This window comes from Benincasa hispida, chromosome 3 (genome assembly GCF_009727055.1).
Source record: "Benincasa hispida cultivar B227 chromosome 3, ASM972705v1, whole genome shotgun sequence".
Lineage (NCBI taxonomy): Eukaryota > Viridiplantae > Streptophyta > Magnoliopsida > Cucurbitales > Cucurbitaceae > Benincasa > Benincasa hispida.
In genome coordinates this window covers 153,908-169,837 of record NC_052351.1, presented here as the reverse complement: position 1 = coordinate 169,837, position 15,930 = coordinate 153,908, and the positions used below count along the sequence as shown (strand labels likewise).

The 15,930-nt window shown below is 29.9% G+C and overlaps 2 protein-coding genes across 2 annotated transcripts; one reads left to right on the top strand and one right to left on the bottom strand.

The window, feature by feature from the left end:
* The first annotated feature begins 1,930 nt into the window (after positions 1 to 1,930).
* LOC120072767 (GDSL esterase/lipase At1g29670-like) lies at positions 1,931 to 3,894 on the top strand. Its single transcript, XM_039025245.1, has 5 exons — positions 1,931 to 2,321; positions 2,485 to 2,609; positions 2,738 to 2,983; positions 3,081 to 3,333; positions 3,428 to 3,894. The coding sequence occupies exons 1-5, from the start codon at positions 2,051 to 2,053 to the stop codon at positions 3,649 to 3,651; spliced, it is 1,119 nt and encodes a 372-aa protein (XP_038881173.1). The 5' UTR covers positions 1,931 to 2,050; the 3' UTR covers positions 3,652 to 3,894.
* Positions 3,895 to 6,619: 2,725 nt separating this feature from the next.
* Positions 6,620 to 13,078, bottom strand: LOC120072615 (floral homeotic protein AGAMOUS). The gene is made up of 9 exons (XM_039025013.1): positions 12,922 to 13,078; positions 12,377 to 12,624; positions 10,060 to 10,141; positions 8,990 to 9,051; positions 8,804 to 8,903; positions 8,669 to 8,710; positions 7,214 to 7,255; positions 6,981 to 7,137; positions 6,620 to 6,891 (listed from the first exon to the last, which is right to left on the bottom strand). Exons 2-8 carry the CDS (start codon positions 12,580 to 12,582, stop codon positions 6,982 to 6,984), a joined length of 690 nt encoding a protein of 229 aa, XP_038880941.1. The 5' UTR covers positions 12,583 to 12,624; positions 12,922 to 13,078; the 3' UTR covers positions 6,620 to 6,891; position 6,981.
* Between the last annotated feature and the right edge of the window lie 2,852 nt (positions 13,079 to 15,930).

Sequence of the window (15,930 nt, the reverse complement as noted above, 5' to 3'; positions counted from 1 at the left end):
AATATGCTTAAGTTAAAAAAAAATAGAACATTTAGCTACTTGATATTAAATTTAGAGCAAATATCAATTTATACCTTGAACTTTGGGGTTGTATCAATTTCAACCCTAAACTAATAATTGTATTAATCTAAATCCTAAACTTTGGAAGTTGTATCAATTTAAATCCCGAACTTTCATAAGTGTATCAATTTACACGTTTTTCAAATTTAATTTGAAAAATATTATGCAGAACATTTAATTTGTTTTCAATTAAACTTATAAGTTATTATAAATGAATCGATTTAGAACCTTTATTAGAATTATATTTGAAAATCGTCGGTGCATAAATTCTTATACGGATATAGACTTCTACAAATATCGATTTAACCAAATTGACGATTATGATTTGAATAGATAATTTCAAATAAATTTTAATTGAGAGTCTAAATATAATTTAATATTTATCCAAACAAAATATAATTAAAAATTTAAATGAATACACCTATAAATTTAAATTTAATTGATATTTCTATTAAATTTACGACATGTTTATAACGGAGATTGATCGAAAAGAAAAGATGTGTTTAGATAAAATGGAGCGAAGGGGAGTTTAAGAATGAAAATAAAAATTAAATAGTAAAATATAAAATTGTTTTTTTTTTTTTTTTTAAAAAAAAAAAAAAGAGAATTATATGGATACCGGTATGGCGATATGTGGGAATCGACATGTCGGTCAAATTAGAAAGATGTAGATTGTCAAAGGTTGGCAATTGATTACCCATGTTACTGGGCATGGACTTCAACCCCCAAACATTAAATTTTGTCACCAACTTTACCTTTTTCTACATTTATTATTCTGTTGGATGACTTGACATTTATCCAATATTTTACTCCTTTATACAGATAATAAGCAACATGATTTGGAATTTTGATTAATTAATTTTATATATTTGTAGAAATATTTAAAATATTCATGCCTATCAAAATTCTCAACATCGATACAATGTTGTTGTTGTAAGATATTTCTAAAAAAATTATAAAAAAGAATTAAAACAATAATGTCTAAATTAATGAATAAATATTTGATGCTCTTTATATTAATTAAAATATTAATTATTTATATTATATTTACATTAATATATTTTACTATTTATTTGGTATGTTTCGTGATTTTTTTATAAAATAATAAAAATGTCAATTCACACCTCATCATATCCATATAGGATCATAAAACATGCACTATTTTTATGAAAATTAATGGGGTGTAACCTTAAATTTATTATCACTCCTCAACTAGCTCGATTTTTTATATGTATAAATAAAATAAAATTGGTGGAAATTTTTAATAATCTTAAAATGGTAGTATTTAATGATAAAAGAAAATTAAATTCGTAATAGGTTTTATGAATGTAAATAAATACATGATTAAGAATGATTTTAACATGATTAAAATCATTTTAAAACATAAATTTAACTCTTCAAAATCAATTTTAATATTAATTTTTATATTTTCACCCACATTTTTTATAATTCATAATACTAAAATTGATTTTAAAATTAAAAACGTGTTTTATAGTGATTTTGAAAATGAAAAATAATTTTAATTATTTTAGAATCATTTATAAATAAATAGGTCATTAGTCTATGACTTATTTAGTTTCTCCAGTTGTCTTGGTTCATAATTCATATAGAAGAGTTAAAAGCATTAATTGATCACCCAAGAAGCAACCACCGACATACCACTCTCATCTCACTCACTTCATTTCAAAACCTCATATTATTATACTCTCAAAACACATATTTTTGACTTCTCCATTTCAAACCGCCACCTTCATCGTTCATTCATACTGTGCAATCTCATACATACATATATATATATCTACGCGTTAAATTAAATGCCAAAGACTTTGTCTTTGTTTCCTCAACTGTAAATAAAAGACAATCTTTAGATAGATAGTTCAAGAATCCCTTCTATTTAAACTTAAACTCTATTTTCGACTTGAAAACATTCACAAACAAACTATCCACTTTATTAGTAGAGTACGTACTCTTCTAACTTTGTGTTAGAATTATGGGTATGGCTGGTGGGGTTCAAAATAATCAACATCTATGGGGTACTCTGCTTCTTCCTCTACTTCTTATCACTGTGTTCTGCTCTTCCAATGCTCAGCAACAACCCCAAGTTCCTTGCTACTTCATTTTTGGTGACTCTTTAGTTGACAATGGCAACAACAATCGACTTTCGTCTTTGGCTCGTGCCGATTACCTCCCTTACGGTATCGACTTCCCTCGTGGCCCTACTGGACGGTTCTCCAATGGCAAAACCACTGTCGATGTCATTGGTAAATACGTATACCATTTCACTCATCTTTCTATATTCTTATAATCACTCGCTCGACTGCAAACATTTTATTGTGCCTCCCTGTGAAGTTAACAAAACGGTTGCAACCCAATTAGCAGCTAAGTTATACTAATGTGTATTGTTGTTCTTTTTATGGCTTATAGCGGAGTTGTTGGGGTTTAATGGTTACATCCCTCCTTATTCCAACACGAGAGGCCGAGACATCCTTCAAGGGGTGAACTATGCGTCGGCAGCAGCTGGAATCAGAGAGGAAACTGGCCAACAATTGGTAATTAATTTATAACGCATGACGCTTTGTATTTTTATAATGGTGTGATATTCTTCGATTTGAATTTTAAAGTTCATTAAAAAAAATTTAATATTATATTGTCATTCACTCATATATCTGTGTTGCAGGGAGCCCGGATTAGCTTCAGTGGGCAAGTAAGAAATCATCAAAATATAGTTAGACAAATAGTAAACATAGTTGGCGATGAAAATGCAGCTGCTGATTACTTGAATAAGTGTATATATTCTGTTGGATTGGGTAGCAATGATTACCTTAACAACTATTTCATGCCACAAATCTATTCGTCCAGTCGTCAATACTCACCTGATCAATATGCCCAAATTCTCATTCAACAATATACGCAACAATTATCGGTCAGTGTTTAATTACGAAAACTCGAAATCAATTTGAGACTAATTATAATAATTAATTTTTAAAGAAAAAAATAAAAGAAAATTTGTTTGGTTGTAGATTTTGTACAACAATGGAGCAAGGAAGTTTGTGCTGTTTGGAGTGGGGCAAATAGGTTGCAGCCCAAATGCATTGGCAAATAGTCCAGATGGGAGAAGTTGTAATCAAAGGTACAACTTTGCAAATCAAATGTTCAACAACAGGCTCAAAGGCCTTGTGGATCAACTCAATAGAGACCAACCTGATGCAAGATTCATTTACATCGACTCTTATGGCATTTTCCAAGATATCATTAATAGCCCTTCATCTTTTGGTAAAATTAATTAAAATTCTCTCTTTTTTGTTCCCCCATTATTATCATGATTTCTCTAGAACATGAGGATTAAAAAAATATTGGGTTGGTGCAGGTTTTAGAGTTACAAATGCTGGGTGCTGTGGGATTGGGAGGAACAATGGCCAAATAACATGTTTGCCTTTTCAAACTCCATGTCCTAACAGAAGAGAGTATCTATTTTGGGATGCCTTTCATCCAACTGAGGCTGGAAACACCATTATTGGTAGAAGAGCTTATAGTGCTCAACGTCCCTCCGACGCCTACCCGATCGACATTCGCCGCCTTCTTCAACTCTAGCTTAAATCCTATCCATCCAACTTATAGGAATTTATGTATAAGTTGTTGGAAGAGGTCTAATTAATTTTCCTTTAATCGCTTATGTGCCATTCTTCTCAAGAACATGTGGCTTATTTACTCCTCAATTTATGGCTTGTGTTTGTACTAGGTGTTTGATATTTAACTAAATCTTTTCATGATATATTCTGAGGAAAGTCAATCAATGAGAATGAAAATATGTTATGAATGATCAGTTGAGCTGAATCTTATCCAAATATATATATATATCACATACGTATGGTTGGAGACCATCAATGACCAATTTAGATTTTATCTTTTCAAAAAAAAAAAAAAGTGTATAGATTACTCTATTTTACGTTGTACCAAATAAAGCAAACCAAATCCCAATAATGTGAGAGTACATCGGAAAAGAAAAACGAATTAAGTTCATCACCAGTGCCTGATATCAACTTCCCCTTCCAACTCTATCTCCACCTCCTCCCATTACATTGAATTCCCCGGCTAGTAGTTGATCGCAACATATGGCTTTCTCCGAACTTTTCAGACTCCTCCACTTCCATTTTGAAAACGAACAATAAAGAATAAAAGAAAATAGAATATTGGTTAAACATCAATTAAAAAATAATTCATCTTAATTTATTAGTAATTTTTTGTTTAACTTTTTGAGTGTTTAATTTTGAAAATAAGTATTTTTGAAAAAAAAACTGAAGTATTTGACAACCCCTCAATATAAATTTTGAAACACTTTAAAGTGTAATTTAAATCGTTTTTATCAAGATATTTTAAATAATAATGATTTTTTTAAAATATATTTTTTCTCGATCATTCCAAACGGGCTCAAATTATTAAATATACTTTTTTGAGTGCCCTTCAAAATAAAATATTTTACCGCTATCTAAACATTTATTACTGAATCGATTGAGCCAAAAATTTTAAATTTTTATGATATATGTATGTTGACTCAGATAATAATAATAATTTACCATATTCATTTCGAAATTAAAAAAAAAAAAAAAAAAAGAAAAGAAAAAAAGAACTAGGAACTAGGAAAAATACATGAAGACCAATAGAAACAAGTAGACTAAAAATGAATGTATCAAACAAATTAATGATATAGTTTACTATTGGCATTGGTATATGATGAGGGTGTTAAGGAGGTGTCAACTTAGTTGAGATGTCTCGGTGCACCCTTAATTCTTCTATCTTCTAATTTCTATTAATCGAGTATAGCTCAAGTGGCATACAGATATGGATGTGTTAGTAGTGATGTTGATTATTGAAGTATTTAAATTACAATTGGGAACAATATGAATATTAAAATATATGAAGACTTTCTTAACAATTGAGTGAACTACTTACAAGTGTACACCATCTAACATGTATATATAAACAGTGAGACTGAGAGAGGATATAACTGCCAAATGAAGAAGCTAATAGTCAAATTTGTGGTGAAGTAGACAGCTATGGTGTGGGTTGGCTTGGCTCCACTATAACCAATTCTGCTTTTCTATACTTTTACCCTTTTAATTTTTTTTTTTTACCTAATTATAACAAATATTGAATGAAGATTAATAACTCCAAAACTTACCCACCAAAACTCTTCTTTATAAAAGAAAAATCGTTAGAATATCAGAATAAATAATTAATAAGGAATTATGAAAAAAAAAAAGAGTTTTATTTTATTTTATTTTGAGCCCCATGTCTTGTTTTCCCAAGAGTCTTTTAATTTTTTTTTTTTTTTTTTTGTTAGAGATGATTATATGAATTTTTAAACTTGTAATTATATCCAGGGCAATGATTATAGTGCCATTTTAGGGTGCATCTAATCCATGTTCTTTCAAAAGAATTGTCATATGACAATGTTTTTATTAGACAATATCTAAGGGACCGTTTGGGACAAGAACTATTGTAAGACTATATTAACCACCTCTTACTACAGTAAATACTATTTTGTAATTTTTAATTAGTTATAGTCAACACTATTTCAAAATTCTCATTTAATATAATATTTACTATTTGGCTATAGTTTTTATTTTTTAACATTCATTTTTTTTTTGCTATAATATTTATTATTTCTTTTTTAAATTAAAATAAATAATTTACACCTCAACACATATTATTATAATCCAAACTAAAATAATCTACACTACGAACGTAAGTTATTATAACTAAATTATAATAATTTATGACTAGAGCTGATAATTTCTATTTTGCTCCTTATCATTAACATTTTTAGTCTAGTTGAAGAAGAAGAAAGAAGTAGACAATATCTTTTAGTTATTTGGCATAACTCAAATATATAAATTAAAAAAATTTTTAACTAGCTGATGTGGCAAACACATACTCGCTCTTATTTTCTTATATAAATTAAAATTGAAATTTGAAAAAAAAAATTCCTTTTTATTCTCGGTTATTTTACATATGAGTAGTCTGGTAATTTAAAATTTTCAAGCAAATGAAATTTAAAAAACAAATATTGTGTTGGTGGAGAAATCACAATACAAAAAGATAGTTTGTATAATTTGTAAATATAATTTGGCAAATATAATTTGTAGAATCCCAATACAATTTGTAGAATCCCAATACAAAAAGATAGCAGCTTAACCAGCCATTTTCTTCTCTTTTGATCATGTTCCTAAGATTTGTAAAAAAAGACAAGTTTCTTCTCTTTAAAATGGAAAAATATCATCAAAGTTTCATATAGTAACTTCCAACATCCTGTTCTTATCTCACTTTACAAAGCTCAGAACCATTATTTTCTCTCTTTTTTCTCTTGCCAACTCAATATGAAGCTAATTAACTAATCAATTAAAAAGTTTCCATCTTTTTTTTTCTTATCATTTCCATCTCTATAATTAATACAGCCATTATACCATAATTAGAAACAAAAGTGGTGTAATCCAAAAAGGAACCAGAAAAAGTTGAGACAGTGAAAAACAGTAACAAGACAAAAGTATGACAAAATATGTTAGCGGTTCGTATCAAAGAGACATAAATTTAAGACAAAGATAGGTTATTAATGTTTTTTGATGCATACCATACAACAACATTACACATTATATTTATATATTAGAATAAGTCTTTTTTTAAAGTCCAGAAGCTAAGACTTTTGTTAAGGCATATAGATGAGAGATGATCTTCAACCAACTTCCTTTTTGAGTACCTTGAAATTGGCAAATGGCCTGCACTCCTTATAATCCAATCCACCAATCAGAGTGCTTCAAATCATTTTATTATTAACTGCATCGAAATGTTTGGTTGGTATTTTGTTAGATAAAGAGAGAATGGCTTTTCATTTAACTGTAAAAACAAACAGGCAGACAGAAAACCTTATACTAATTGAAGAGCCATGTTGTCTTGGCGTGGATATTGATGATTATGTTGTAAGCCGTTCACTTGGAAGAAGTCTCTTGGATCGTACGGATGGGATTGCATCAGCTCAAATTCTCCTCCCATCATGTTCACATTTCTTTCACTCTCAGCTATCTGCAACCATTATTCTCTATCAGTTTCAATTTTCATTGCTCATAACACAGAGATTGAAGTATTTAATTGAAGAGACCTTTGCTCGAAGCAGCTGATTGTTGTTGTGCAAATCAATTTCCTGTTTAGAACAAATTTTTTATACACAATCACTTTGTTATGATGGAACAAAAACAACAAGTAAAGAATTAATAACGAGAGATCAAGACAGAGATTTATATTGTTTATTAACAATGTGTTAATTAATACAAGTAATACAGATGTACAATAAGATTAGAGGGTTTATTTATACCACCTCTCTAAACCTTAGAACCAAAATTGTAAATAACATATAATAAGCATGCAATTTAGATTTTGAAATGTCTCATAACATATTCAAGGTATTTCAATAGACTTCAATATAATAATATTTTCGAATATTCAGGGTAATGCATGCTCCGGATGTTTTAATCACAAAAAAGAAGCAAATCAATGAAGTCCTTATTAGAAAATTTAGGCATCATTTGGTAACCAATTTTTTATTTTTTGTTTTGAAAATTATGTCTTTTTTCACTCAATTTTCCACAATGTTTTCCATTTTTCTTAAGAAAAAGAGTTAGTTAGTTATTAGCCAATTTTCAAAAAAAAAAAAAAAAAGTTTTTTAAAACAAGTTTTATTAGTTTTCAAAAATTAACTTAATTTTTTAAAACAATAGTAAAAAGTAGATGACAAATCATTTAGAGGTGAAAGAACGGTTTATAGACTTAATTTTTTAAAACCAAAATAAAAAGTTAAGGCACTGTTTGGTAATAATTTGGTTTCTGGTTAGGAGCAGTTAGCCTCAAGGCTGATTTTCCTATCCTGTTTAGTTTATAAACACTATTTTCGCCTCAAAATTTCTTCATTTCTTATCTTCATTTTACCTATGGTTTAAAAAACCAAACTAAAATTTAAAAACTAAAAAAAGTAGCTTTGAAAACTAGTTTTTTATTTTTAAATTTGGCTAAGAATTCAACTCTGTACTTAAGAAATATACAAATTATTATAAGAAATGAGGAGAAAATAAGCTTAATTTTCAAAAACTAAAAACAAAAAACAAAATAGTTACCAAACCGCACCTAAATAATTTACCAAACGAGATCTAAACTTTCTAACCACTCATTTGGAAAGTTGTTTCATTTTCACCAAACAATTACTTGGGTTTAGTTTAGGATTCAGACATAGTAGTTGAAAAAGAAAAGGTATTTCCAATTCAAAAAGTCCTTGAGTTGACACATTTTTTCTTGGTGTTCCTTTTTCTCCATATTCGTATTCTTAAATACCACACAAAAAATTTCAGTCCCAACTTTTCTTTCTTGAACATAATTTCCAAATCAGACCCTCTACTTTCAAGAACAGAATTTCAATACTCTTATCCTGCATTTTCTTGTATACATTCACATATATGTGTATACTTTCCTCTCTACAAATTCAAATACCCAAATGCAGCAAGAAATTATACTTCTCAAAAGCATTAGTATGGCCAAAAATTGGAAAAAATGAAAAAAATATTACCCTTTTCCGCATATACTCAATTTCTGCAAAGAGAAGTTCATTCTGGAAGAAAGAGATCAAGAAAAGAAAAGTTGTTAACTTATCAGATTCTCAAAGATATATACTTCAGAAAACAAGGATGAAATGAAAACCGACCTTTTTGGACCTAATTCTGCTAATCCCTTTCTCAAGTTTGCCCTCCAGGTTTTTCAGATCTTTTACACTCAAAGAACTTAGAGACTCGCCCAGCATGTTCCTGGAAAAACAACATTCTTTAGAAGATTAAAATTTGAAAACTTGAATGAATAGAAATGTCATTGATTTAACTTTCCTTCAAAATACCTGTTTGAGGTCTGTAAGCTACCAATCTGAAGTCGGAGTTTGGCAGCTTCTTGTTGGTAAAACTGGTTTGTGATTCAATAGTGAGTTTTGTATTTACCAAGGTAAAAATGTTAGACCCAGTTTAATTGAGGGTTAAGAAGTTGAATTCAATTACTTCAATGTTTTGGACTGGATCTCAATTTTCAATCACAAGTATTACAAAATGGGATCATTGGGGATAAATATAGTTGGGATATATAGGTGAGAGGAAGGAACTTAAGCTCATCAGAATTCATTATCAATTTCATGGAAAACTTGATTGATCAGAAGGGCAATACAAGATTTTAAGAAGAGTGAGTGCCTTTTAAGAATAAGTTTAACATAATTTCATTTCAAACATACATTTAATCCTTCAAAATTAATTGAATGGTTTTACATTTAAAATTGTAATTTCTAAACCACTAAAATTGATTTCCATGACGAAAGAAGTGATTTTTATCAATTTCATAGTCATTTCAAAACATGTTAAAACTACTCTTCATTTCAAAACATGTTAAAACTACTCTTTAGAATGTTCTAGTGCTTTTTTTCCATTAAAAAATCTAGTAGGAATCTATGGAAAATTTGTTTAACTTAAAAACATTCTAACAAGAAACTGTTCCAAGCATTTGAGACCATAAAAAGAAGTTTGTGAAGTTGTAGGATTCCCATCACAAATTTCAGCATGTTTTGGATTACTTTTTTGCGGTGTTTTAAGATAAGTTTTTAAAGATACACTAATTGAGTATTTCTCTAGACCTATTTGTAATGTACTTTAAATTGTTATTGAAAATAACATAATCTTTGGTAAGGGTTATTTTATTCTTCATATTTAGTTAATCCATTGTTGACCTAAGCAGCTCTTAATCTTTTAGGTCAAAAATTGAAATCCCTTACTTCTATGCTTGAACTTAAGAATATATCTCTAGTGAACTTATTATCACTTCTAATTTTTCTTAGGACTCAAATATTTGATGTATTAAGTTAACTTCCATGCCCAACATTCAGATGAACAGTCATTCCTTTCTAAATTTGGGGAAGTTAAAATATACCTGAGTGTTAGCTTCAGAAGTAGATCCAGTGTTGGAGGTATCTGAGGATGCCTTCTTGTATCTATCAATTGTTGCCTTCACACTGCAATTAACCAAGGTATAATCCAAATTAACATCATTAACATGTTGATTATGACTCCTTAATCATGCAACATTGATTAAAGTAAAATTATGATGATCTTCCACACAGGGAAAACAGTAATAATAAATACAAACAAAACAATCAAAGCATTAAAACATATCTAGTTGATTCTAAAAAAGGGACATCTTTCTAAACTGTCACATTAACCCAACTCTCTCAGTTAATTGAATCCTTCACGAAAACCCCACAAAAAGCAAAATGAATGATAGAAATCACTTCAAATGGTCAGTTTGCCAATCAATGGATGTGACAGAATGTAAAGTTTAGCAAAAAAGAAAAAAGTTCCAACATTTAAATATCATTTTTTGAAGATATATCCATAATTTCCTTTACCGATGCACTGATACCTTAATTTCGTCGAGCTGGTGATTGGCTGTCTGAGACATGCTGGCAGAGATCATGCATTATGATTGGCTTAATCAAATCAAGGGTCAAGAATTTGCCAAGTGTCATTTGATACAATTGTTCAGTGGACAATCAACTTAATTACATCCTCTTATCCACCTCGATACGACATTAAAACCTTAGAAAAAGAAATTGACGGTAAAAGCCTTCTGTCTCAAACTCTGTGTACATCGTAGCCGTCCGTTTCAATCAGTGGCTGCCATAGCTGTCCTATTAAGATAAATGCTCAAGCTCTCCCATTGGCTTGGCTCTACTAGTTTCCGTACCCTAATCTCTCTCTCTCTCTCTCTAAAAATACTTTCTTTTTTTTTTTTTTTTACAAAGATTCAAAATTTTTGGTAAATTAAAGAAACCCCATTTAGTTTCTTCTTCCATTGAATCATCCTCTCTGGTTTGGACTTTGAAAGAAAGGAGGAAAGGAGAGGTTTGGGGGCATGGGTATGAGAGAGACAGAGAGACAGAGAGATTTTGGGGGAATGGGTTATAAGAGAGATGTGTAAGGGTTTGAAAAGAAAATTGGTGGGAGGACTTGAAATTGAATTGAATCTGAAGTGGGAAAATAAAATGAAACCCATTTTAGAAATTGTGACAGAAACCCTTTTGTTTGTCAGAGTGGCTGAAAACTGAAAAATCTTGGGTGACGTGACCAAAGATTCTTGAAGCCCTAGACCAAAAATCAGAACTAAAACCCTAAAACCAGACACCCCTTTTCCCAAACAATGGAGACAGACATAAAACTTGTGTAAAGTTTCTGACTTGCTATTGGCTTCGTTTGTTTGTGGTAGAAAAGCTACGCCTTTTTTTTTTTTTAATTCCCCTTTTCCCCCCTAAATTCGTATTAGGGTTTTAATTTTTTTCAAAACATTGAGGTTTAACCATTATTAATCCAGAAAAAAGCTTGATTGATTATATTATATTTGGAAAAAACGAAGATGAGCTAATGAGATCTTTTTATTTCAGGGTTTGAATGGAAACCAATTAGGCAGTTCAATCTTGACTTGGAAGTGATTGGTTGGAAAAGGGTGTTTTAGCATGTTTCAAGGAAACCTACAAGTTCTCTTTTCTTTGGTTTGAAACCCTAATAAGCTTATTTCTATATGGTCTTTTGACAAAGTTTTGAAACTGTACTTTCTTTTTCTTAATATCCAACAGATGTTTCTATTAAGGAAATGTCAAGGAGATGAAGAGGATTGGACTAATGAGATGACATATAGACAGAGAGAGAGAAAGAAAGAAACAATGGAAGTAAAAAGGAAAGAAACAGAAACTTTAAACAATGGAAGAAGGTAAAGGTAAAGAGGTGTGATCTCAGAGACCACCATAAGTTTACCAAAACTCTTACTCCTTTCAACCTTCCAATAACCATTCCATAATATGCCCTATTTTTCCATCTGTTACACCAGATCTATGTATCCACCAAACCAAGAACCAGCAAACTGATACAATTATAGCAAAAAATTCAGAAGGAAAAAATCCCCACAAACTCATACAAGTAAAAACACACTTAGTGAAGATCCAAAAGGAAAAAAAGAAATTTGGTAAATTTTGATTTCATACAACTCAAATCTTCCAAACAAATTGATTATATTCTCAATACAACCCAGATTCCAAAAATCTTGCCTCTTCCTAAAAACTGTAGTTAAAAAACTTCCAAGACCCAAATCAGTTACAATAACTTTGGGGGAGAAAGGAACATTTGAATAAATCAATGTAAAAAAAAACAGTAGATAATGAAAATGAAAGAGATGTAATAGTAGTGTTTTTGTTTACCTGTTGTTAGCATACTCATAGAGGCGGCCACGGCTTGAGAAAACTATGAGAGCAACTTCAGCATCACATAGAACAGAAAGTTCATAAGCTTTTTTGAGCAACCCATTTCTCCTCTTACAGAAAGTGACTTGACGATTTGTTGTATTTTCGATCCTCTTAATCTCAATCTTTCCTCTTCCCATCTTCCTCTGAGGTGAGTCTGACATCTTCTCTTCTTGATTCTGGAACCCCTTTATTTGCAAACTTACCTAAATCAAATTCCAAACAGATCAGTCATCAATCAAAAAACCCCAAATCTTCATTTTTTTTTTCCATTCTCCTGACTAACTGTTGATCCCATGACAAAACAGAAGATATATTGTGAGATGAAATTTTTGGGGTAAAAAACAATGCTCTTTCAGTCTCATTTTTGTGGATTCACAGCACAATCAGAAGCTGAGAACCTAAGCTGCTTTTCTTTTGGTTTAAGAGAGAGATTTTAGGGATAGTACTGAAATGTTGTTCAAGTATATTGAGTTATTTGTTCTAGTATTTTGATCACTAACCTGATGAGGAAAAGAGCTGGTTGAAGAAGGAACTTTTAAGACAGAACAAAAAGAAGGGCTGTTTGCTGTCTTTGTGAAATCTCTCCACACACACAGCTTGTATTCAGAAAGATTAGGAGAGGAAGAAGAAGAAAATGGAAGTAAGGTAGCAAAAGAGGTGTGTGTATTTATAAAGTAAAGAAAATGACCCTTTATCAGCTATAGAGAGATTTATTTACCAAAGCATTCTACTTGTAAACTTAACCCACTTCAGCTTTTTAATCACCTGTAAATTTTTTATTATTGGTGTTGATGGGAGGTTCTTTTTGTTTTCTTTTCAATTTTTTTGAAGGATAAAGTAATTAAAGTGGTGTATTATATGTAATTGGTGATGAAACAAAAGAGAAGGTTAAAGATGTAACAATCCCATTATATTCAAATACCTTTCCTTTTCCCCTAATCATGTTTGTGAGTGGTGACTGATAAGGCTTGGACATAACAATAGCATCTCAATTCTCTAGAGCTCTTTGTAGAGAGAGATGAAAAGAGAGAGAGAAAGAAAGGAAAAGGACTTGTGAAGTGATTATTAATGGGTTGACAGGGATGTTGGAATAAGTTGCATTATTGAGCTTAAGGTTAAAAATCTTTACACAAATTAGAGAATAAAAAGAACTATATAACAAAATCAAGGATAATGACATATAGCTGTTACATAGAAAAGCATTCTTTATAAATATATCTTCCTTGATGATCTGCCAAACTAATACTCTCTCTAAACCTCGTCTGAGATCATAAATCACACTAAAAATAGTTTTAAGCAGAGTGATATCAAGTTTTGTGGTTTGGTAAAGGTAAAAAAGAAGAGAGTGAGATATGATATGACAAAGTAACAAAGTAACCCAAAGGCTTTTCCATATATCTATTTTAACTTGGCAAAGGCAATAATAGAAGGGAACCACTGCCCCATCCCAGATATAAAAAATTTCCATTTTATTGAATGAAGAGGGCCATACAATATTTTTTTATAAGCTCAAATTTCTCCAACTTAAACATTGTGCATTTTTCATTTATCGTATGGTCTGATTAATGATGATTCGATATGTCAAACTTACTTTTTTCGAAGAGCCAATATTGCAAAATGACAAGTCATTTGATTGATGCAAGTCTTTGGTAAGTGTTTCCAACTTTCAATATCGTTAGAGATTGCCAAGATTGTTCTAAAAGAAAGGGGAAAACAAAAGTGCCCAAAAGAATAGAAGGGGAAAAATGGATTCATGGAAGCAAATTAAATAAAAAGGTTTGCACACTCAAAATAATAATGCCCAATTGGCCAATCTGACACGAAAAGTTTTTCATGTGTCATGTGGCCAATTTGTGGCTCAACATTCATATAAAACATTAGTGTTTCTGCAAAACTTGGCAACCCTCTTCTTTTATTTAATTATGTTTTTGAAAAAATAAATAAATAAATAAATTTGCTTCAATAGTTGAAGCATAATTGTAGTTTAAATTTGAATGCTCTTAATTTTTACCAATCTCACCATACTCTCATCATCCACAATATGGTATTGGTGGTTATATAGAGAGAAATGTGTGTTGAAAATCACTTTAGAGTCATTTTATGGTAATTTATCATTTGTAGATTAACTTTGTCGGCGTTTAAAAAATGATTATTTTCAAACATAGGATAATAAATTAACTTATTTAAATATAGCAAAATGTCACTGTCTATCCGTGATAGACGATGATATTTTGCTATGTTTGAAAATATTTTCAACAATTTTTTCATTTAAAAAAATTATCTTAAAAAAGTGATCAAATATATATTCTTTAATCTTTTTGAATGAATGCATCACACTGAACATGGGTTATGATGAGGATGCTAAGATGGTGTCAATTGTCAACCTAGTTGAGATGGTTGATGCATCTACCAACCCCAATCTTTCTAGTAATTTGTTAAAAATAAAAAGTGATCAAATACTTCAAAATAATAATTAAATCCAGTTTTATATTATTAAAAATGCTAAATTACAAATTCGGTTCCTTTGGTGGAGGTTAGATTTTCGTCTTATTAATTTTAAAAGTTTGAACTTCATTCATGTTAAGGACAACGGTTGGGAATGTAATCAAAGTCCCACATTAGTTAAATAAAGGGATGATCATGAGTTTATAAGAGATGACAATTATCTTTAACATATGAGACCTTTTGGGTGAAACAAAAAACAACCTCATAAGAGGAAATAAACTAAATTTTAAAAAAATCAAAAATAAAAAAGTTTACGATCGGGACTTTAGCCACTCAATGTTAATATGTAAATAATTTATTTAATTATTTTCATATATTAAATTAAGAGTAGCCACTAAATTTCAATTTATATTATGAAAATCTTCTTTTCAGGGTGCTTAAAAATTATTTATAGGAGTTGTTGAAAAATAAATTATCCAAAATTCATAAAATTAAATAAAATTATGTTTATATAATTGTATCAAAGGTTAAAAAAACATATATTTTAAAATTAATAATAAGTTCGGATTGGTTCAAGTTATTTTAGGTCGACCCATGAACCAACCCAACATATAAGATTTTCATATATTTAAACTCAACCTAGGGTTAGGTTGGTTGATTGGGTTTTTTGGATCATCAGATTTTTTGAACTTCCTTAACCTGGGGTGTATGTTTTTTTTAAAAAAAAAACAAATAGCTTTCAAAACTGTTTTTTCCTTTTTTTGTTTGTGTTTTAGAATTTGGCTTATAGGATTCAAGTGTTTCTTTAATGAATGGGGAAACTATAATAGAAAGAATTGAGAGAAAAAAACATAAATTTCAAAGACAATAAACTAAAAAACTAAGGCTCCATTTAGTAACCATTTGAAATTTAGTTTTTGTTTTGATAATTTGAAGGTAAAAGTAGTATATATAAAATAGTTACCAAATGGTTCTAGATCGACTAATTATAGTTTCTCACTACCACCTTGAGTGTGTAAGACTAATCTGATAATCACTACACCAAAACAACGGAATGATTAAAA

Excerpts from the sequence above, each read along its gene's own strand:
- LOC120072615 (XM_039025013.1), bottom strand. The coding sequence starts at position 12,582 with ATGTCAGACTCACCTCAGAGGAAGATGGGAAGAGGAAAGATTGAGATT. Across the intron at positions 7,256-8,668 it reads TTGAGTATATGCGGAAAAGG|GAAATTGATTTGCACAACAA; the intron begins GTAATATTTTTT and ends TGTTCTAAACAG. Across the intron at positions 7,138-7,213 it reads ATCAGCTGCTTCGAGCAAAG|ATAGCTGAGAGTGAAAGAAA; the intron begins GTCTCTTCAATT and ends TAATGGTTGCAG.
- LOC120072767 (XM_039025245.1), top strand. The coding sequence starts at position 2,051 with ATGGGTATGGCTGGTGGGGTTCAAAATAATCAACATCTATGGGGTACT. Across the intron at positions 2,610-2,737 it reads AGGAAACTGGCCAACAATTG|GGAGCCCGGATTAGCTTCAG; the intron begins GTAATTAATTTA and ends TCTGTGTTGCAG. Across the intron at positions 2,984-3,080 it reads AATATACGCAACAATTATCG|ATTTTGTACAACAATGGAGC; the intron begins GTCAGTGTTTAA and ends GTTTGGTTGTAG.